At 46.7% G+C, this 24,463-nt stretch overlaps 1 protein-coding gene across 1 annotated transcript in view; it reads left to right on the forward strand.

The window, feature by feature from the left end:
* Window positions 1-1,662: 1,662 nt before the first annotated feature.
* The window catches only part of LOC119462586 (protein 5NUC), a 581,486-nt gene continuing 558,685 nt past the window's right edge, over window positions 1,663-24,463 (forward strand). Inside the window, exons 1-2 of the mRNA XM_037723919.2 lie at window positions 1,663-1,815; window positions 3,252-3,389. Coding sequence (XP_037579847.1) covers window positions 1,663-1,815; window positions 3,252-3,389 — 291 coding nt within the window. The remainder of the gene's footprint in view (window positions 1,816-3,251; window positions 3,390-24,463) is intronic.

Consider the following 24,463-nt stretch of genomic DNA (forward strand, 5'->3'; position numbering starts at 1 on the left):
GTGTTGGGGCGACCATGTTGTTCTACGTCCGCAACCTCCTGCTCGCGTGACACTAGTCGACAGGATAAAGACCTGGCAGCCACCGCATCGAGCTCACATCATCATGCAAGAATTGAACACCACGCCGTGAACCCGAAGCGCAGAGATCTACCACCGACACCGACCAGCATCATGACCACACCATCGGAAGCCTTGGACGTCCCCAAGTACACCGGATCAGTGGGCGATGGGCCCGTGGAAGATTGGTTCCACCTTTTCGAGCTCCTCGCATCCGCTGCATCATGGTCGGAACGGGATATGGTCTCCAACTTCAATGACTACGTCCCTGGTGAGGCATTTCGCTTCTAGCTCACGCATATCTTCGAAAACGACGAATCGTGGGACAAAATCAAAGAAGAGATGATCAGTAGATTTCACGTATACGTTGCAGACCCCCTCATTATGCAACAGTTGGAGAAATCACAACTGGGTCGCCGTAATCACCCGCATTCTCCACGTAGCAATCATCATCAGTGCCAACCAAAGCCACCCATGACTCGATCATCGACAAGTTTCTCATGCAGTGATCCTCCCAAAAAGACGAAACAAAATCACACGCCTACCATGATTTCACCACTCACAATGGACATAGTAAAGCCTCCGTTCGCTAAGCGATATCCAAGTCGCATCACTTCGAGACCAAACCTTCCATCAGGTTTCAGTGCAGTGCAGGAGTCGCGAATATGTGCGTCTTCATCATGCTATCGCATGCCTGCCATCGCGAATCCATCAGATGCGTTCACTGCGTCTTATACGTGCGACCCGCCGCTTGGTTTCCAGTCACGCCAGTCCTCTATGACGCTCATTCCGCAGCCCGTGCTTCACAGAATTGCTTCGTTCGCGCATAGCACCTCGAATTTTCCAGAGTCAGACCGATCACTGGAAGCGCACAGTGAAGTCACGTCCACAGCGACATCATCCAATGATCGAGCATCCAGGATTCCAAGCTGCATTAATTCAGACTACGGTACAATTCACACCAGTCAAGCAAAGAGCGCTGCTATTACTTCCAGCGGTGACATGAAGCAGACTGCCTTCCCGCCACGACAACAGAAGGAAACCACTTCGAGCGCGTGCTTTTTTCACAAGGAAAAAAATGCACTTTCGGCAGCAGCGGATAAGCCACATCCGTTAGGAGACCAATCCACTTCGCAACACATATTTCTTCCGCGCACAACACCTCAACAATCCGTCACCACTTCAGAAGCTTCGCACGCGCCAAGCAGCATCGCACACTGTCAGATTACAGAAGCGTCCATTCTGAATGAAGTCCCAGCAGCCTCAGAAGAGTCTTCGGAGAATCCTAACAAACTGCCCTCACCACCAGACAAGTCTCACAAAAAGGAGCAGTGTACCAGCTACCAATTGATCCCCACTTTAATATGCGAAATAAATCAAAGGCATATTTCTACAAAAGCGCTACCTCAGCAAATTTCGCAACAACATCATCATAAACAACTCCAAGAACAACGGCAGCAACCACGACTTCGAAACAGAAGGCGACGAAGACCGTCACCGAAATTTCCACAGAAGCAACAACAAGAAAGACATCAACGCTCAAGCCTACTCAATCCAAGGCGAAATCAACGAATACGGTGTTAAGAAAGGAACGTCATCAAACGCATGTTCAGCACCATCTATCAGTATTACCCCCACTCCAAGGATTCCTGCGACAACGCTGTGCACGACGAAGGAAAAGACACGGGCACTTTCTTGGCAAACCAGACCAACAGAGACGTCGCCGCAACGACCCAGTCCACCGCACGTTCGAGCAGGGTACACCGTGTGTCTGGAAGTCGCAACGACATCCGAATTCCCACGGCTGCTGTGTGTCCAAACCTTTCTGCATCGCAACATGGATATGTCCTCCGGAGTGCAACAGCCAGCCTCGGCCACCTGAGCTCTTCTGGACGCCACCAGACTGCCACACCGAAATCGTTCATGTGAAGAGATTCAGAGGGTATGATCCGCCCCTGTACCTACGACTCTCTCGGGGGGAGGGGGAAGTGTGTAACGAACTACACAAGGATGGTACCGTGCATTAGTGGTGAAGGAGGAAGATGAATAAAAGGCAGTGTTCGGGCGACCATGTTGTTCTACGTCCGCAACCTCCTGCTCGCGTCATATATATATATAAGAAAGAGCAAAGGACCCAAATTTGATCCATTTAGGACTCCAAAGTTTATAGCCCCCGAACCTGCCTGGCATTCGTGAAGCTGTGTGTTTTGTATTCTACCTTTAAGGTATAGCTCTCTATTAATGTAATTAAATCTGTCTATTAATAAAAAGAAAATCTGGTTTATTGATTGTCACTCAGTATAAAAAATCTACGTCATAACATTTGGCCATCCCGACTGGGTCAAATCTGGCTACCTAAAATTCTGGATGTCCTGCTAAATAAGGGTGGTTGGCAACCTTGCTTTCCAGTGGTTTATTACTGCGATCGCAATTATATGGACACTCCAGGCGGACTTTTGCTGTCGCCGTCGCCGTGATGTTCCGTATAAAGTCCAAGGGCAATAACACCGTCGCCGCGCGCCGTATTCTGTATGTGCGAGTGAAAGCGTATGAGGGTGAACCGACGATAGCGGCTCAATTTCGCGCGCGCAAGGGAGGCAAGCGAGGAGGAAGCGCGCCGTCTTCCGTCGCGCGCATGACATCGGGGGGAGGGGAGGGACCGGGGCGTTGTAGTTCGGCAGCAACTGCGTATGGCGCGGCCACGTGCGGTCGCGCGGACTTTATTTTGAAAGTCATCTGCTGTGGGGGCGCAGTCTAGGTGGGCCAATGGCTCGTAGCTTCGCGTGTGCTGTGTTCTCGTTGCTCAGTTTGCGTTGAAGCGATAGACAGACAGCACGAAGGTCATTTCGCTCGCTGCTGCCGCCGCGCTTCCTCACGCCAGCGTTTTCAGAACGAGTGTCCGCGGTCATCGAGGGCGATGGGTTCATGTTTGCCTGTGTGCGCTGACACCATGCTTGTTAATTTTTTTTAGTAAGCGAATGTTTACAAGCTTATACGGCCGATAAAACGACTACCCTTACTTGGTATGGCTGTCTACTAATTTGCTATGGCAATCGCTGCTTCGCCTTTCGGGCGAAGCTGTGACTTTTCTCTCACCGTGATGGCACTGCGACATTATTTCGATCATCTCAGAATAACTGGCACAAATCTTGTTTAAATACTTCGCCAGCTATACGCTAACCATCGATGTGCAGGTGTTGCGCGCCGCGGCGTCTGGCGCCAACGTGCTGTTCCTGAATGCTGGCGACTACTACCAAGGAAGCATCTGGTACTACGTCCTGGGCGCCCAAATCGTCGTGGACGCCGTCAACTACCTCGCTCATGATGCAATGGTGGGTGACTCGGCCTCGCATACTTCTTTGCCATAGCAACCTTTCACGCCGACCCAGGCCATGTCCATCGTGACCTGGTACATCCATCATTCCCAAGGATTGAATTGCTATGACAGTATGTAACAACGTTGTACACCGCAAGAGGTAGACGATCTTGGGGCCTTTCTTTTCACTGTAGAGGAATGCGGCAGTATCGCTTTCGGTCCAATCATCTTGCATGAAAAGCATCTGAGTTGGGTTTAGCACCCTCACACCCCTTGTTTTACAAAATATTTGTTATACAGGATTCGCACACACACCTACTTAGGTGTCGGTAAGCCAGATATTCTCGTGGTAAACGAGATCAAAACCACGAGGATCAAAACTACTGCATCCAAGGAACGACGTCAAAGTCCCCGGCTCTGGATCATACAATCGCTATTTTCATGCCGAGGTGGTTTGGCCACGTGATGATAAGAAACTGGGAACATTGGAACAACATTCTGCAAAACGAAATAAAGTTGTTAAAGGAGGTGGCGAAAGAATATTACCAATGATCTCAACATGCGTTTGAGTGATGTGGTTATCACTGTTAAGATGATGCGGTAATTATAGCCAATATATACGGCGTTCAGGCCGGGACATGGACTACAACTGAAGGCGCACAAAGTGCTTTTGAAATAAAAAAAGCGACCAAAGCTTCCTTGTGGACTCCGGATTCGATTAGCACGCCATCAGGAAGTGAATGGATTTTTAACCGTCGCAATTTGGCTCTATACGCTTGGCGTCTTTCAAGTTTAATGGAATAAGTTTTCCCGTTATTTAGAATCGGGATGCCTTTTTAATTGTAAATTTAGCTTCATGCGTTTAGGAACTGATGCTTTAAATACAGCCACATCACATTAGCTTGTGGTGAAGGCGACGCGATGCACAAGACAGAGGAACTGGAGACTGTCTGCCTTTATGTTCCCGCCGCGCGCCCTCTAAACGTGCCCTCACCAGCACTCAGGTGATTTTTGTCGTCGCCAGCACTGGAACGCCAACAAAGGCCCTCTAATGATGTAGTGGTTCCTTGGAATGTGTTTACGACTTTGCATGACGATGGAATGACGAAGAAATTACTCTTGGCATGACGTTGGCCTTCGGAACGCAACGACGCCACCGAGTTGTGCAGGCTGAAATGCGGTCTGCGGTGGTAGGTTCTAAGAAAGCACGTTTATAACGGTCAGCCGAAACGGCCGTGTCCCGGTCATTGATTCACATAGTGAAAGTCGTTTCGCCGCGTGAAACCATAAGGTGCGGACCCAGTAGCGTACCCAGGATCTCTTCCGGGGGGTGGGGGGGTTGATAGTTTGCCAATACCATCTAAATAGCACTAATTTCAATTTCTTCGCGGGAAATTGTCAAACAATGCGCTTTTTGTGAGTGTGCAGACGATTGCGCGTCTTACATCTTCGTTGCAGTACTCAAATGCGCAAGGAAAGAGAAGGGGTTAAGCAAAAGAGGGGGGTTAATTCGGCCTCAGGGGGGCGGGTTACAACCCCCGAAACCCCCCCTCCCCGTCGGTGCGCCACTGTGCGGACCAGTGCATGGCGCCTCAAGTACACGACGAGCAGAGTCACACGACGGAAGGTGTGTAAGTTCTCCCTGAAATTGCGGTGGAGGAATACAAGTTTGAGTCGGGGTGCTAGCGCAGGAATGGTTTGGATCCGGACGAAGCCGTAGGTGAATCGGGAAGTGCTTTTTGACGTGTCTGCAAAACGCGGACAGACCATTTCTGACGGCATGCGAAGAAATGTGCCGTAAGCAATGCGAGAAGCCGCAGATTCGATGATTTCCTTGAAAGCAGTACGCATTCTAAGGAGAACGATTGGTAGGGAGGTGTACAATGGCCCCCATGGTCTGGATGCCATGATCGCAGTTTTAATCAAACTTCTTAACGCGGCAACAATCGAGGAAACAGAGCGGACACGACTTACACGCTCGCTAACTTCCAACTAAACATTTAGTTCTGCAAACACGCTATGGGTACATCAAAAGCCATACGCAAGAGACATATTACATTCGTATAAGGAGCGAACAACAACAAAATCTGGCAGAACCTATCTCATGATGCATGTCCGCGTAACTGCGATTAGCATTGAACCAATATATTGACACGTATACACATGTTTATCCTTTCACCAGTGACCGCTTTTCACCGGCTGTTAAACGTTATCGCTAGACACAGGACGCGCATGCATGTATCGGAAGTTTCTCGAACGTTATCGATGCTTCTATCCGTTGTCACTTGTCACCGACACTCTTGTAATCTGATTGTGTGAGCGACGCGAATGGTCTAGAACTTTCTGGAAGACACGCGGGTACCAGGGATTAATCTGGAATCTTCGATGACTCACGTATAAAAGCCGACTTGTTTCGCCGCTGATCAGATTTAGATGATCGCCGACTCTGTTCGCCGCCATCGTTGTGCCATAGAGAAAGAAATTGAACAAGAGGGGAAACACGTCACCATACGTCACGCTATAGTATTGGTGCCGAACGTTAGCTGCCGCGAGCATCGAAAAAAAAAAAGTGGAATTAAGTTACCAGACATTGATTTATTTTTTTAAATTCTTGGCCGCGCAAACTAAAACGTTTTGCGTATGAATGAACTTAAACTTTGCGACTTATTTTCTTGCCTCACCTAGCGACAGGCCAATGACGCGCCAGATGCATGCGTCATCCGCCAGACACTTCCCCGAGGCGAGCGAGGGCGGCTGCGCGTGTGTTTGAGCGCTCGCCCGCGGCGACCAGTCTGTCTCTTTTTTAAATGTAGCTTGGTTTCTTGGGCTCCCGGCGTATTCTTGCGTTCCTTGTGCACTGGGACAAGGCAACACTGCACTATTGGACTACGGCAAGGTGAGAAAATTTTTTTTTCACAGTCTACGACGCATTAGGCTTACGGCACGGGACCGAGACTTAGACGCAGTTAGCGAAAAACAGCTTGGCCGTCCTGGCGCAGTTGATTTGAGTTAATGAATCGTGTTGGGACATGTTTCCGACGCTCCCTAGGGGATTAATGTAACTTATTTCGGTTCTGTTGAGGCACACTGGCCGCACAGGGCGCTGTGACGCAGTTAGCGAGAACCAACTCGGCCGTGGTGCGTAGTCTAGTGCATCTTGCTAGGAGAAGTTCGTGCCGCTTTCTCTGACGCCAGACATTACTGAAATGTAATTTCGTTACTTTTGGGGGTACTAGCTTTTGAGGCACGCTGGTCGCGCAGTTAGCGATAAGCAGCTCGGCCGTGGAGACAGTTTTTTTGGCGTGTAATGAATCTTAGAGGGACAAGTTTGCGACGTTTTTTGTGGCCCTGCAACAACATATACCTTCTTTCGGTACTCGCGCCTGTCGAAAACGCGATGGGCGATTGCCAAGAGTGAGAACATGGGAGTGTGTTGCTGGCGCCGGCAGAACGCGCGAAAGATAACGCCGAGGAACATATAAGAAACTTGGAATTCGGAAATTCCGTCTTCTAAACGACTGAAAACAGGCTTTGCAACCACGCATTTGTCTTGAGTGCCAGTAGAAGGCATTCTGCGAACGTCTAGCATGGTCCGGCTAGGTGCCTCTGTTGCGTCCGTCTCTGTGTATGCAGCGTCGCCCGAGGCCAAGTTTCGGAAGCGCGAAGTCGCCCGTGTATTTGTGCTGCTAAAGTGCAGGAAATAATGCCCGCAAATTGGGGAATGCTTGGAAATCAGATGTTTTCATATATGTTTGGGATGAGTCGGGTATTTTCTACGCCATGTATGTAAAAGCGAATGGCTTTTCTTTGTAATGCCGCCCATTCACCGCTTTCGCACGTTTCGCCTCTACACGCAGTATTCCTATATCTAAATACCAAGTGACACATGCTTCTAACATGCTGTTTCATGCTTGTAAATGTAACATGGTTGTAATTTACATCTTTTTAAGCTGATGCCGTACGGTGGAGCTTCATAGGGGAACTACTGCTTACCTGGGGTCACAACGCTTTCGACACCGACCGCCTAGCGTAAGATGTCACCCTTTCGAGTGTTTGTTTCCTCTGGACTAGGACAGTGTGGAGGCCTACGCTGCTTGCTTCTGTGTGGTTTTCGGTATCGGCGTTTTCGTCGAAGGTGGGCGAGTACTGGTGGTTACTGCAGGCGTCGTTTTAATTCTTCAAATGCCTCGACTGGCAGTGTTTCCCACTTCTCGACGTCGGATTTCGTGAGAATTAGAGGCGCGGCGATACGACTTGCTGACAATGCGCCTATAATATTCACACAGACCAAGAAACCGGCGCACTAATTTCTTGGCTGTGGAAAGTTTGCAATTGTGGCAGTTTTCTGCGAATAAGGAAGAACTCCCTGACGTGCTCACGACGATGGACGAGAAGTTCTGCGTAAGCGAAGCGGCATTTCTCCCGCTTCAGGATCAGCCCGAATGACTTGACGGCCTCTGGCACTCTTGCAAGGCGAATAAGCTGATCGTCGAAGTTTGAGACAAAGATGACCATGTCATCAAGGTAGACTAAACAGGTCTGCCATTTCAAGCCAGTCAATGCAGTGTCCTAGAATAGTTAATTGTTGGGCTAGTTGGTGTTCCATATAATAATAATAATAATAATAATAATAATAATAATAATAATAATAATAATAATAATAATATATGGTTTTGGCGCTTGTCTTTGTTTCTCCCTTTCTTGCGTCTGTCTTTTATATCGCGCTGAGTTTCTTGTTCAATACAGTGTCCATTACACGCTGGGAAGTTCCAGGGGCCAAGCAAGGACAAATTACATGACCATGAATTTACATGACCAGAATGTCTGGAGTGATAAGGGCGGTGTTTTCTCTGTCGCTGGGGTTCATCGACGAAAAATACATTTAAGAGCCGGCCCTACGCGTCGTCCAACCGTGGGATGGGGTATTCGTCTTTCGTGATTTTGCTCCGGCGACAGTAATCGACGCAGAAAAGCAGAGTTCCATCCTTTCTCTTCACCAAGACTATAGGAGACGCCCGCGGACTTTTAGACGGCTGGATGATGTCGTCGTGCAGCATTTCGTCGACTTGGGGTTTCATAGCTTGACGCCTTCGCGTCGGAACTCGGTAAGGGCTCTGGTGGTCGAGCGGTTATTATGCGATGCTTAGCAACTGGTGTTTGTCCACGAGAAGCAGCCCTTATATTGCTTTGGGAGACCCTTGAGTTTCTTGTCCGTGCCTACGAACAAACGGAATAATATAAGAAATTGGTTCGTTATAGCTCTCGGATTCCGCCGAATGCTTCCATGTATGCGATCTTCGTGCCCTTGTTCAGGTGTTTATATTAGTGGCTCAAGTTCGTCACCAACACTTGTGCTTTTTCTCGGCGTAACTGGACGATACCCCCACCAATGCCGATTCCATGATCAAACACCAGCTGTTGGTCAGATACTGTTAGCCCTTCCGGGCTGTTACAGGGTGGGAAGGGTGCGTTCAATCAATACAGCGCAGTCCTAACTCTTTTTCAAAAGTTTGTAGCGAACAAGTGTTATCAAATGCAAAATAACCGAATACCAAATACGAAATAAATCAAGGTGCTGTTGTTATCAAATAGGCGTCGGTCAAGGTTATTGTAGTCTATAATTGTTTTAGGCAGAAACGAATCTTTATTCGTTTATTCGAACATTTATTCGAATATAAATTCTCGACGATGATTTCGATGTCTCCAGCTGCTTTTGGGGCGACGGAGATCACGATGCTGATGCGAGGCGGGATGCTGACTTGATCTTAAATACACTTACAGGACGCGTTGTCTGAAAGTCATTTCCGCCGTTATTCGAAAACTTTAATTCGAAAACTGCGCCGTGTTGGCTCAGGAAGTCCATGCGGAGAATTACGTCCCGTGAGCATATTTACATGATAACAAAGGTCGCCTGTCCTGAACTGTTACCGTGCAGATCCCGGTCGGCGTTATGCGGTGTCCTCCAGCTGTCCGGATTTGAGGGTCTTCCCAAGTAGTCTCCACTTTCCTCAGCTTGGCGGCGAAAGGGTCCACTGACGACAGAGTAGTACGGCTCCTGTGTCGACTATAGACGTTTTGACGATCAATGAGAACGTCGAGGCCTTGGCCTTGCGTTGTAGTTATTTCGTCAGGTCTTCTTTTGTCGGCGTAATCTTGGCTTCAAGGCTTCGTCGGGTTGGCGGCGGTGCGTTGCTAGGTCGTCGAGATAGATCTTAGTCTCATCGTCGTCGGCAGTTTGTCGTACAGCAACCGCAACTTGGTCGGTTTCTGTTCAGTTCAGTTTTATTCCTTAAAAGCCCCTTTTTTGGGAGCATTACATAAGGGGTGGCATTATATTTAGATTAACAAACAAACAATGAAGCTTGTTTTAGTATTGAAGGTGATTGTAACACGGTCTTGAAAAGTTGATGAAGCGATGGTGACGATCTCTCTGGGCAGGCTGTTCCAGTCTGCCCGAAAAAAGAATGAGGCAGTAAATGTAGTAGCACGCGAGGATGGGCGGGTAAACCGAAGTGGATGACTGGTGCGATGAGATATGCGTGCTGCGCGGCTGTTATATAAGGTGTCTGATTGAAAGTATTTATGATAACCGACGAGGCTTGCAATGCGGCGACGAAAAGAAAGGGGCCGGATTTCGCTTTCAGATGTCGGATGAGCAGGAATCTAGCGGCACAATGTTGGACTTCTTCTAATGCATTGTTTACATACGTTTGGCACCATATGGCAGATACGCATTGTGGTCTAAGATACGGGAGTAATTTTACATTATTTTTTTTTGGGGGGGGGGGGGGTGGGCAATACGGATATGGCGCTTGATAAACCGAGTGTTTTCAACCTTGTGAAAACAAGAAAACAAGGTTATTCCCAGATATTTATAAGATAGTAATAATTCAAATGGGGTGTTAACGGTCGAATATTGGAAACGATGTGGACTGTGGCGACGAGAGAAGGACACGAATTTGCGTTTAGTAGGATTCAGGGTCATTAGCCAGTTAATACACCAATTAAACACGTTGTGAAGAGTTGCCTGGAGGTTAAGTTGATCATGAATGTTACTGATGGTGCGGTGAATGACGCAGTCGTCGGTGAACATTTGAACATCGCAAGAAACATGCTCGGTTAAATCGTTATTATATATATTAGGAACAGGATATGACCGAGTAGAGATCCTTGCGGAACGGCGGAAGTGACTGGGGGAGTGTCAGGTGACCATTAACGAAGACTGGCTGGGAACGATTAGTCAAACTGTTCAGTCCATTGAAGATGTTAGGATGTAGGTTCAGTTGTGAAAGTTTTAGTAAAAGACGGCAGTGAGGGACTTTATCAAGAGCTTTCGCAAAGTCTAGACAGATGACATCAGTCGACATGTTACGGTCTAGTTTGTATGTCATGAAGGAAGAGGACTATTTGGGTTTCGCAGGAGAGCAATGTAAGCTTGGAATCTAAAACAATGTGTAGAAACTTATGCTCTCTGCTCACAGAGAGCGCATCTCCTTTGATTTGTATACTGGGGACAGGCGTTATGCCTCTCTTGTTTGTAAAGAGTACGCAAGTGCTCTTCTGGGCGTTTACTTTAAAACCGTTTTCATCTGCCCATTTGGACAATCTGTTTATTCCCAGCTGCACTTGTCGTTCGCAGACGGCAATATTGCATGACTTGAAGGCTATCTGCCCATCGTCGACATAAACAGAATAAAACATAGTGCGTGGGATGACTGTGTGCAGGGAACTCATTTTTACAATAAATAATGTGCAACTAAGCACGCCCCTTTGTGGCACACCGGTCTCTTGGGTGAATCACTTAGAAAAATGCGTTACCCACTCTTACGCGGAATGTGCGATTAGATAGGTAACTTTCGATTGCGTTTAACATGTTGCCACGGACACCCATCGCAGAGAGATCTCGGAGAATGCCGTAGCGCCATGTCGTGTCGTAAGCTTTTTCTAGGTCGAGGAACATTGAAAGACAGAACTGCTTATGTATAAAAGCGTCTCTAATATGACTCAATGCGAACAAGGTGGTCTGTTGTGGACATACCTTCCCTGAAACCACATTGGAAGGGGTCTAGTAATTTGTTATTTTCAAGGAAACAGATTAAGCGCCTGTTGATCATTTTTTCAAACAGTTTGCACAGACAGCTTGTTAGCGCTGCTGGCTAGGGACGGGTCTTTGCCTTGTTTAAGCACGGGGATGACTATAGCCTCCTTCCACGAGGACGGGATATACCCAGCCGACCACATGGCATTGAAAAGAGACAGGAGTGTATTCAGCGCTTCAGGATACATGTGCTTAATCATTTCATACATGACACGATCACCACCTGACGCCGAGTTGTTGCAGCAAGTAAGAGAAGCTTTAAGTTCAACTAGGCTGAATGGGCAGTTGTAATTCATTTTGTGAACATTTTCGATCAAGGGGCTTTCGCTCTGCGTGTTCTTTGAACCTGAGAAATGTTTGTGCTTAATGGCACGCACTGGATACATGTTCAAAGTGTTCGCCCAGACAATCTGCCTGGTCTTCCAGGCTCTCACCATGGGTACTGACTAAGGGTAATGGGTGTACCTTCCGGCCTTTTAATTTATTAACTCGATTCCACACTTTTGTCTCATCCGTGTAAGAATTTATACCGAAGATGTACTTCTCCCAACTCTCTCTTTTAGCACGTCGGCGTGTCCTTCTACCTTGGGATTTTATTTGCTTGAAACTAATGAAGTTTTCGGCAGTTTGAGAGTCGCGAAGTCGTCCCCAAGGTTTGTTTTGATTTTTCCGTGCTTGTTTACATTCTTCATTCCACCACGGGATGCGACGTTTATTTGTAAGTCCGTTAGTTTGACGGATGCATTTCGTGGCAGCGTCAATTATAAAGCCTGTTATATACGCCACAGCGTCTTCTATATTAAAGGAGGCAATATCGTCCGTGCTTAAATATGTAAGTTCTCGGAAACGTTCCCAGTTAGCTGTGTCCACCTTCCATCGGGAAATGTGTGGCGAGCATCCATCTTGTTTTGTTAAGTTTAATATAATTGGGAAGTGGTCGCTCCCAAAAGGGTTCTTGATAACGGACCACTCCAGGTACGGCATTAGCGCAGTCGACGTGATACTTAAATCTATGGGGGAGTATGTATTATGCGCCACGCTGTAGTACGTTGGCTCTTTCTTATTGAGTATACATGCTCCTGAGGAAAAGAGAAAGTTTTCGATTAGACGACCTCTCGCATCACAACGAGAGTCTCCCCACAATATGTTGTGTGCATTCAAATCTCCGACAACTGTGTATGGAGCCGGAAGTTCATCTATGTAGTTTTGAAATTCGGTTTTTTAAGGTGATAACTGGGAGGGGATGTATATAGAGCTGATAGTGACTAGCTTTGTCAAACAGCACCCCTTGGACAGCAACTGCCTCTAGGGGCGTACGAAGTTTTATTTCCCGGCAGGCAACAACTCTGTCAACTATGATAGCTACACCACCGGATGACACGACAGTGTCCTCGCGGTCTTTGCGAAAAATAGCATATTGTCTGAGGAAATTTGTTTGTGTATGTTTGAGGTGTGTTTCTGGAACACACAGCAGCCTGGGACTAAACTTGCGGAGGAGTTCTTTAACGTCGTCAAGATTTTGAAGGAGACCTCTGACATTCCAATGAATTATTTGAGTGCCCATATTAAAAAGAGTTTTGTGCTGTGTGTTTAAGAAAAGAAAGTTAGCTTACAGAACCCTTTAGAGGCCCTGTAATGCGGGGTTTCTCTTTTTTGGAGCGGTCGAGATTCTCGCCGCTCCTTAGGCGCTGGCTGCGCGGTCTGGCTAGATGTGTCCATCGGCTCAAGCGGCGCGCTGGACACCCGCTCTTGAGAGCGGTTTGTTCGCGTTGAAGGCCTCGTCTCAAGAGACGACACCCTTGAGGCCACCAGCCCGGAGGTCGATGGCCCCTTCTTCTGAGATGGCGGAGCAGCACTAGCTGCAGCCGCCGAGGGGGTGGATGGCGTCACCGCTGGCTCACTACGCGTGTGCCAGACAGCTGCCGAAAGCCGTTGTGGCGCAGCCCCCTGACGCACCACTTCGGCAAAGCTGGTTTTTGGCAGGTAGGCCACCTGCCGACGTGCCTCTTTGAACAAAATTTTTTGTTTTACTTTAATTGTGACAATTTCCTTTTCCCTTTTCCAGGATGGGCAGGACCGCGAGTATGCGGCGTGTTCCCCATCACAGTTTACACAGTGGAGAGAGTTTTCACAAGATTCAGAAGTGTGTTCGTGTGCACTGCATTTCGCACAAGTTTGCCGACCTCGGCAGTTCTGTGAGCTGTGCCCAAATCGCTGGCACTTAAAACATCTCAGAGGATTTGGCACATATGGCCTAACACGAAGTTTGATGTACCCGGCCTCGATGGACTCGGGCAGAACACTTGAATTGAAAGTAAGTATCAGGTGCTTAGTCTGGATTTCTTTACCGTCACGCCTCATTTTAATTCGTTTAACGTTGATGACATTCTGCTCACTGAAGCCCTCCAAGAGTTCAGCTTCAGTCAGTTCCAACAAATCGTCGTCTGAGACAACGCCGCGGGTGGTGTTCATGGTGCGGTGTGGGGTTACAGTTACTTGGATGTCCCCAAAGGACACTATATTGGGCAGCTTTTCATATTGCTTCTGATCGTGGAGCTCCAAGAGGAGATCACCACTGGCCATCCTCGATGCCTTATAACCTTGCCCAAGAGCAACAGTAAGGGATTTAGAGACTAGAAAAGGGGAGATTGTTCGTACTTGTTTTCCTGCTTTTTCAGAATGAATTACATGGAATAGTGGAAAGTTTTGTCTTTGTTGTCCAAAGAACTGGAACACGTCTTCGGTGCGCCCTCGTTTCAGACGGCGATCAGGGAGTGAGGGGAAGGAACTAGCAATAAGGATATATGGATTTTTCGGCAGCAACGCCAGCCACCCACCACGGAGCCCAACGAGGGGACGCTGCAGGGCCTGTAAACACAGATCCTGCAGACGCCAGCCGTACGTCACCACAATAACGGAATATGAACTAACCTAGGTTGGCTACTCACACAGGGTTAACCCTCGCTGCCAAGAAGATCGGAAGTAATATAGAAGAGAGTAGAAGACAGGAAAGATGAAAAGGCGAGAGAAAGACGAAGATTGGAGAGACAGGAAAAGGCAACTACCGATTTCCCCGGGTGGGTCAGTCCGGCAGTGCCGTCTACGTGAAGCCGAGGCCAAAGGGGTGTGTTGCCTCCGCCGAGGGGCCTGAAAGGTCCAAACACTCAGCGTTGGCTCAACCTCCCAGGATCCCCTTTTCCCCGGACACGGCTAAGCCGCGCACGGATAGACGCGGGAGGGTCCAACCCTCGTGTGCTTGCGCAGACGCCCCTTAAAGTCAGTGTTGGGGTACTAGGCCGACAACGACACGACCGACGACCGTGGGGGGGGGGGGGGGGGGGGGTGGAAGTACGACGAGAATTCGTGCCGAGTTCGAACGACGCCGCCGACCCCAACCTGCAGGCTCGCTGGGTTCCGCCGATCTCATTGCGATCGTCTGCTAAAACACCCAACCGAATCACGATTGCGGCAATGCCTGTGCTTGTTGTATTATATTTTCTTGTGCTCGAAACGAATGGAAACATGTTTTCCAAGTGTGAAGTCTGGATAATCAACACTCGTCTACCGCCGAGGCGGCAAACAGTACGAACTCTGAACGCTTCTGCTTATTTCTTCAGGCCTTCTCGGATCTATCGCTGGTCATCGCCTCGGGCTTTCGTCACGGGCGTCTTTGGCGCCTGCGTCCTGAGCGCAGCAGCACTGACAGCGCAATAAAGAGTCAATGTGCCACCACGTGACCCTGTCGTCACCGCCTGGATCCCGTTAAAAGGACCCCCAGACAACTACGGCAGTCACTTGGCAGCGGAGGCGGCAAACAGTACGAACTCTGAACGCTTCTGCTTATTTCTTCAGGTTTGAAATTTTCCGATTCTTTTCAGAGTGCCTTGCTAAGTATTTTGCTGCCTCTGCTGCCTGGTTGTGTTGACTGTTTTCTGTTCTGATTTTGGCGTTTGGGCATTATGGCGACTGAAATTTCTGACCTGAAGCGCGAATTTCGCAAAGAATTAAGCGAACTGAAGAACAGCATGGACTTCATAAACAAAGAATTCGAGGCTCTAAAGAAAGAATGTAGTAAAGTAAAAAACGAGAATGTGGCACTGAAAGAAACACAACAGGTGCTAGCGCAAGAAATTGAGGCGTTGAAAAGGAAAGTGCAGAAAAATGCCATGAAAGTTGTGGCAGAAGATCAGTATTCTAGAAATAAAAATATTGCAGTGAAAGGAATTCCGCAGGAGATGTACGAGAGCCTCATAGGCGTACTTGGAAAAGTTGGCGACGTTCTCGGGGAGACCATTAGGAAAGAGGACGTTGAAGCCTGCCACCGAATTCCGGCGCGAAACTCTGACTCTGATCCCAACATAGTTGTGGTTTTCCACAGCAGGACTAAACGCAATGTATTCCTTAATAAGGCCAGGAAGCACAGGCTCACTACAAGTGAGATCGGATTTTCTGCTAACCAGTCTGTCTACATAAATGAGCACCTCTGCCCGCAGCTGAAGAAGCTGCTAGGCATGACCATTGCTAAGAAAAAGGAAGTAAACTGGCGTTTCGCATGGGCTAAGAACGGCAAGATTTTCGCACGTCAGAAACATCACCTGTCCTGCGTATTTCCTGTGAGTCAGACTTGGAAAACATGCAACGTGCCACCATTGTAAGCTAAACGCGCTTTTTTTGTTCGCATTAATCTTATCTTTATTTATAAATGGATACACCTGGTGACATTGTAGTGCCACACGACTGCAACTACTTGAAATTCTTGCACTCGAATGCGCAATCTGCAAAGAACAAGTGTGATGAGCTTTCCATGTTTTAAAGCAAATTTTCTTTTTCATTTTAATGTGATTATGGTAACTGAGACTTGGTACAGGCAGGAGAGTGACGTACTCCACCTGCCTGGGTATCAATCCTTTTTCTTAAACAGGCCTTCCCGTCGCGGAGGCGGCGTGCTGCAGTTAGTATCGAATGAGTTTTCTTGCACCTTGATCCCCGAGTTCTCTACTATAACGCCAGATTATGAAGTTTTAAGCTTGCAGTACAAAAAGTACGTTTTTGTGGTTGTGTATCGCCCACCTGATGGAAATATCGATAACTTTATTTCTTTCTTTGAAAGCATTCTCAGTTTCGTGTGTCTAAACGACATGAATCTTTCCGTTGGTGGTGATTTCAATGTTAATCTTTTACAAAGCACTTCGCAATCCCAAGCCGTACAACTACTCCTCCACTCTTTTTACTGTAGGAATGTTATTACAGAACCTACGCGTGAGTCATGCATCTGAAACATTACTCGATCTATTCATCACAAACTGTTCTGAAGATGCCACCAAATCGGGAGTGATTGTGGCTGACATGAGCGATCATTTGCCGGTATACATGTTCTGCAGGTTTCATCAGGCTTCAAAACCAGTGCGTCAGTCTCACTCATTTGTTTTCCAGGAAATTAATTACAAAACACTAAACGCTTTCCGGCAAAACATTTGTAATATTGATTGGAGTTCGGTGCTTCTATGTCAGGACGCGGATGAGGCATATGAAAAACTCATGCGTTCCCTTAAGGAAGCATACGACAACTCCTTTAAATATAGAAGAGTACAGAAGTCAACTAGAATACGAAAACCATGGCTTAATGACGAATGCCTTAGGATGATCCGTGAGAAGGATTCACTGTATCATAAGTTTGTCAGAACGAGGAACCCTGATGATTTTGCAGCCTTTTGGAAATACAGGAACTATGTTACAAAATTCGTACGAAATGCTAAAAAGCTATATTACGAGAACCTGTTTCATGAGTTGAGTAATCGGAGCAGTTTATTATGGCGCGAAATTAAAAAGCTGTTGCATTGCGATGTCCGCAATAGTGTTGACCTTGCACTCGTAGTTGAGGATAGAACACTAAGAGGCAAAGAATTAGCAAATGTGTTTAATGATTATTTCACCAGTCTGGAAAAAAGTACTCACGACAAATCAGTAACCAACTATTTGGGCGCACGCAACGCACATACAGCTTTTCTTCAACCTACAGATCCACACGAAGTTTACACGACATTCATGTCATTAAAAAATAGTAAATCCCGTGATGTGAACGGGCTTGAAATAAGACCTGTTAAGTTCGTGCTTGATCTCTTGCTACCAGTACTTACTCATATTTTTAACCTATCACTGTCAACTGGAATTTTTCCTGAAAAAATGCAACACGTGAAAGTTAGTCTTATTCAAGTCCGGTGACAAAAATATGCTGTCGAATTACAGGCCAGTCTCAGTACTGCCTGTCCTGTCCAAGGGACTAGAAAAAGTTATCTGTAAAAGAATAAAGTCATTTTGTGATAAACATTCCATCATATCAAATAAACAATTTGGGTTCCGTGGGGGAATGTCAACTGAATTGGCTCTGCTAACCCAAAAAGTATTCATTTCAAATGGTTTTGAAAATAAGGAACTAACGCTAGGAATTTTCGTGGACTACTCTAAAGCATTTGATAGGCTAAATCATCAGACTTTGCTTACTAAACTAGAGCATTATGGGTTTCGGGGCATTTCTTTGAAGCTCCTACAATCTTATCTTAACTACAGAAAACAACTCGTTTCAATTTCATCAGAAGACTCATGTCTCCGGGAAATTACACAGGGCGTTCCCCAGGGAAGTATACTAGGGCCAGTATTATTTAATATATATGTTAACGACATTGTCAACATATCTAATGACGCGAACTTTATAATTTATGCGGACGACACCAGCCTCTTTTTTCAGTCTCGTAATATCGGCAATCTCTCATTGTTGGCAAATGTCCGAATGGAGCAAGGTCAACGCTCTCAAATTAAATACAACAAAAACAAAAGCTGTTATTTTTGCACCTCCACAAAAGCATCTGAGTGAAGACATACTGTTGCAGGTTGGCTCTGAAGTAATTGAACTTGTTCCTAACGTCAAAACCTTGGGTGTTATATTTCATCAAAAATTAATGTGGAATGAACATGGAATGAAAGCTTGCGGCGTGCTTTGTACACTCCGTGAGACGATAACATCTAAAGTTAAGCTGATCCTTTATAATGCCCTATTCTCATCTCATTTAATGTATTGCAACCTTGTGTGGGGTACCACGTCAAAGCAAATTATCACTAAATTATTACTGCTACAAAAAAGGCTGTTCGTCATATCGCAAACGCGCCATTCGACGCACATACATCTGAACTATTTTCCAAATTTATTATCATTTGTCTACCAAGTTTATATGAAGTTAACCTTGCCCTTAAATACCAGATATATTTTAAATATAACAATGAAGCGTTCTTGGGTTTGTGCAACCTAACAGAACCAACAGATATATCCTATAACATTAGGGAAAGAAAGAGATGGCTGCTACCACTCTCCCGTACGAATTACGGATCAAATCGTTTAACCCATCGTGTTCCATCCTTATTAAATAAACTACATGAAAAGGATGTCAATATATCTGAAATTACTAGGAAAACAATACGACACTTCCTAATTCAAATTGAGTAATTATTTTCATAGCGTTCCTTTGGCTATGAGAAGTCACTACTTACCTCTTTTAATTAGGTGGTTTTAGGTTTTAATAACATGCAAGAATACTAGTGTTTCTATGCAGTTATATATCTCTACCTCAACCATAATTACAAGAACTTTTTTGTTTCTTTTTCACCATGTGTAACATTTTCGCATATAGGATGTAACCTGCAAGACAATTATACACAACTTTATTTGGTGTCTGTGTTTTCGTATGTTAATAGAATGTAATATGATAAATTTTAACCCTTCAGCAATCAAAAATAATTATGTATATCTGATATATACTGTATATTCATATATGTCATTTGTACTGACTAAACACACTGCTTTGTAACGCTAATTGTACATTTCACCTTACACATTTTCACTTACACTCTGTCATTGATTGTACATTGCGCACACTAAAGTGTACAAACTTTATTTTATTATGCCCCCGTTGTCATGAATATGGGCAAGAACCTTGTCAAGCTGCAAACAAGCAGCTTTTAGTTCTTGTCCCAGCGTTAATTTTTTTGTAAATGAATGAATGCGAAATAAAGATTGATTGATTGATTGTTTGCATTACGCGTAGGCCTAGCGCATCCGTCGAGTTCGACCGGCGGTGAACGAGCCCAGCTGAGAAACTCTGCCGAAGGAAATGAAATTTCAGTTACGTTTTGCACTGCTGTGATTTGAAATATGACACTCCCGACTGCGTGTGGTTTGTGGTGTAAATGAACCGTGTGGAACTTCAGTTGGTGAACCGCGGCGTGTTTCGTGTGTGAATTATGTGGTCTCAGGTGACTCGGGTTTAACGGGCGAGCTCTGCGCTGTTTCCTTCACTCACTTCTTTCAAGTGCAGTTGTCTTATGGGCTAGTTGGGGATAAATCGCTCGTGCAGCGCTCAAGAACGCCGACACCCTGAAGGAAACGTGACACAGCACTGTCATGTTTGAGTCTTTCTGTTCTTGTACTTGAGTACTTGCCCGCAGGGGCGTCTGCGTCAGCAGGCGTTTGGTGTGTTGCGACACCACGGACCCGAGCACACGAGGGTTGGACCCTCCCACGTCTAACCGTGCGTGGCTTAGCCGTGTCCGGGGAAAAGGGGATCCTGGGGGTTGAGCCGATGCTGAGTGCTTGGACCTTTATGGCTCCTTGGCGGAGGCAACACACCCCTTTGGCCTCGGCTTCACGTAGACGGCACTCCCGGACTGACCCATCCGGGAGAAATCGGTAGTTGCCTTTTCCTATCCTCCTCTCCAACCTTCGCCTTTCTCTTACTTTTAATCTTTCCTGCCTTCTCTCTTCTCTATTCCTTCCGATCTTCTTGGCAGCGAGGGTTAACCCTGTGTGAGTAGCCTGCCTAGGTTATTTCATATTCGGTTATAGTGGTGACGTACAGCTGGCGTCTGCAGGGCCTATGTTTACAGGCACTGCAGCGTCCCCTAGTAGGACTCCATGGTGGGTGGCTGGCGTTTCTGCCGAAACATGAATATTTTATGGCTAATTCTTTTCCCGCGCTTTCTGATCGCCCCCAAAAGAGCGCACCGAAGAAGTTTTCAAATTTTTTGGGCGACATGTTGAAAACTTTTCACACTACCACGTGGTACACAGTGAGAAAACTGAAAAGACCGTGAGAGTGATCTCACCCTTTGTCGTTGCAAAGACTCTGACAGAGACTATAGGACCAGGTTACAAGGCGACGAGGATGGCCAGCGGTGACCTCCTCCTTGAACTCCGCGATAAGAAACAGCATGATAAACTACAGAATCTAGTGTCGTTTGGAGACTTTCCTGTGACTGTGACCCCGCACCGCACAATGAACACCACCCGCGGTGTTATTTCTGATGACGACCTGTTGGAGCTCACCGAAGATGAACTTTTGGAAGGATTCAAAGAACAAAATGATTTGACTGTAAAACGAATCAAGATGAGGCGCGATGGCAAGGAGCTAAAGACAAAACATATAATCCTTACTTTTGGTTCTAGTATTCTACCCGAGACCATTGAAGCCGGATACATTAAATTACGTGTCAGGCCATACGTGCCAAACCCTCTTCGATGCTTCAAATGCCAAAGATTCGGCCACAGTTCGCAGAACTGCCGAGGCCGTCAGACTTGTGCGAAATGCAGTGCAACTGAGCATCTCTCTGAATCATGCGAAAACTCTCTCCACTGTGTGAACTGTGATGGTGAGCACGCCGCATACTCGCGGTCGTGCCCATCCTGGAAAAAAGAAAGAAATTGTAACAATTAAAGTAAAGGAAAATCTAACGTTCAAGGAGGCACGCAGGCGGGTATCCTACCTGTCAAAGAAAACCTTTGCCGAAGTGGCGCGTCAGGGGGCAGCGTCGCAACGGCTTCCGGCGGCTGTCCGGCCCACACACAGTGAGCCGGCAGTGACGCCATCCGCCCGCCCCGGCGGCTGCAGCTCGCGCTGCTCCGCCAACTCACAAGAAGGGGCCATCGACCTCCGGGCTGGTGGCCTCAAGGGCCTCGTCCCTCGAAACGAGGCCTTCCCGTCAAAACCGCTCGCAAGAGCGCGTGTCCAGCGCCTCGCAAGAGGCGATGGACACAACAACCTGCCAGACAGCGCCGCAAGCGCCAAAGGAGCCGCGAGAATCTCGCGATCGCTCCAAAAAAGAAAAAGCCCGCAACACTAGGCCCGACAAGGGCTCTGTAAGTTAAATTAGTCTCTTTTTTAAACACACAGCACAAAAAAAAACACTTCCAACATGAATACACAAATAATACAATGGAACGTCAGAAGACTCCTACACAACCTCGATGACGTCAAAGAAATCCTACACAGGTTTAATCCTAAGGTGCTGTGTGTTCAAGAGACACACCTTAAACCTACACAATCAAACTTTCTCCGGCAATGCGCCATTTTTCGTTAAGACCGCAATGACACAGTCGTGTCTTCCGGTGGTGTGGCTATTGTAGTCGATAGAGGTATTGCCTGCCGGGAATTAAAACTCCGTACGCCCCTAGAGGCAGTTGCTGTCCGAGGGGTGTTGTTTGACAAGCTGATCACTATCAGCTCTATATACATCCCTCCCAATTATCAGCTACATAAAACTGAATTTCAAAACTACATAAATGAACTTCCGGAGCCATACATAGTTCTCGGAGATTTCAATGCACATAACACCTTGTGGGGAGACTCGCGTTGTGATGGAAGAGGTCGCCTAATTGAAAACTTCCTTTTTTCCTCGGGAGCATGTTTACTTAATAAGAAAGAGCCAACGTACTACAGCGTGGCCCATAATTCATACTCCTCCATAGATTTGAGTATCGTGTCGAGTACACTAATTCCGTACCTGCAGTGGTCCGTTCTGAAGAACCCCTTTGGGAGCGACCACTTTCCAATTATGCTAAGCTTAACAAAACAAGATGGTTGCTCGCCACATGTTCCCCGATGGAAGGTTAACTCTGCTAACTGGCAACTTTTTAAAGAAATAACATATATAGGCCGGGATGACATTGCCTCTCTTAAGATAGACGATGCTGTGGCGTATATAACAGGTTTTATCACTGACGCTGCAGAAAGGTGCATACAACAAACTAATGGACTAGCTAATAAGCGTCGCCTGCCTTGGTGGAACGAGGAATGCCAAAAAGCACGTAAAAAGCAAAGCAAGGCCTGGGGATTGTTTAGCAACTCCCCAACAGCCGAAAACTTGATTAATTTTAAACAAGCAAAATCGCAGGGCAGGAGAACGCGTAGACGTGCTAAAAGAGAGAGCTGGGAAAAGTACATCTCCAGCATAAACTCGTATACAGATGAAACGAAAGTCTGGAATAGGGTAAATAAATTAATAGGTCGGGAGTCACATCCCCTACCCTTAGTAAATAGCCAAGGTGATAGCCTGGAAGACCAGGCGGATAGTCTAGGCAAACACTTCGAATATGTATCGAGTGAATCGCACTATACACAATCTTTCCTGAAGTTCAAAGAACGCGAAGAGCGGCAGCCCCTTAATCGCAAAGGTTCATCAAATGAGGCTTACAACCGACCATTCAGCTTAGCCGAACTTAAAGCATCTCTCGCCTGTTGCAACAACTCAGCGCCAGGTGGCGACCGTATCATCTACGAAATGATTAGGTACTTACACCCCGAAACACTGACAACACTCCTCTCTCTCTTTAATGCCACGTGGGCGGCTGGATATATTCCTTCCTTGTGGAAAGAAGCCATAGTCATCCCGATTCTTAAACAAGGCAAGGACCCGTCTTTAGCTAGCAGCTACAGGCCAATAGCGCTAACAAGCTGCCTGTGCAAGTTGTATGAAAAAATGATAAACCGGCGCCTAATCTGTTTCCTACGAAATGACAAAATACTAGACCCCTTCCAGTGTGGCTTCCGAGAAGGTAGGTCAACAATAGACCACCTTGTTCGCATCGAGGCAAACATTAGAGATGCGTTTATACATAAACAGTTTTTACTTTCGGTCTTTCTAGATCTAGAGAAAGCGTACGACACGACATGGCGCTTCGGGATTCTGCGAGATCTTTCCGCGATGGGGGTCCGTGGAAATATGTTAAACACAGTTGAAAGCTACTTGTCTAACCGGACGTTTCGCGTAAGAGTGGGCAATGTTTTATCTAGAACATTCACCCAGGAGGCTGGCGTGCCACAAGGGGGTGTGTTTAGTTGCACACTCTTTATTGTAAAAATGAACTCCCTGTATTCACGCAGTTATTCCACGCAGCATGTTTTACTCTGTGTACGTCGATGATGTACAGATAGGTTTCAAATCATGCAACATTGCTATCTGCGAACGACAGGTACAGCTTGGATTAAACAAACTGTCTAAATGGGCTGATGTAAATGGATTTAAAATAAATGCAAAGAGAAGTACGTGCATACTTTTCTCAAACAAAAGAGGCATGACACCAGTGCCAAATCTCACGATTAATCAAGAGGAACTATCCGTGAGCAGTGAACATAAATTCCTGGGAATAATTCTAGACTCAAAGCTTACCTTTATCCCCCCATCTTAAATATTTGAAGGCAAGGTGTCTGAAGACGATGAACCTTTTAAAAGTTTTGTCGCGCGCAACATGGGGTAGTGACCGAAAATGCCTACTGAACTTGTACAACAGTCTTGTCCGCTCACGCCTTGATTACGGAGCTATAATTTATAATTCCGCAACGCCAAGTGCATTAAAAATTCTAGACCCCGTTCACCATCTGGGCATCCGCCTCGCGACCGGTGCTTTCCGAACAAGTCCGATCCACAGCCTCTACGTAGAGTCGAATCAGTGGTCACTTCATCATCATCATCATCATCATCATCATCATCATCATCATCATCATCATCATCATCATCATCATCATCATCATCATCATCATCATCATCATCATCATCATCATCATCATCATCATCAGCCTATATTTATGTCCACTGCAGGACGAAGGCCTCTCCCTGCGATCTCCAATTACCCCTGTCTTGCGCTAGCGTATTCCAACTTGCGCCTGCGA

This window comes from Dermacentor silvarum, chromosome 8, assembly GCF_013339745.2.
Source record: "Dermacentor silvarum isolate Dsil-2018 chromosome 8, BIME_Dsil_1.4, whole genome shotgun sequence".
In the NCBI taxonomy this organism is placed as follows: Eukaryota; Metazoa; Arthropoda; class Arachnida; order Ixodida; family Ixodidae; genus Dermacentor; species Dermacentor silvarum.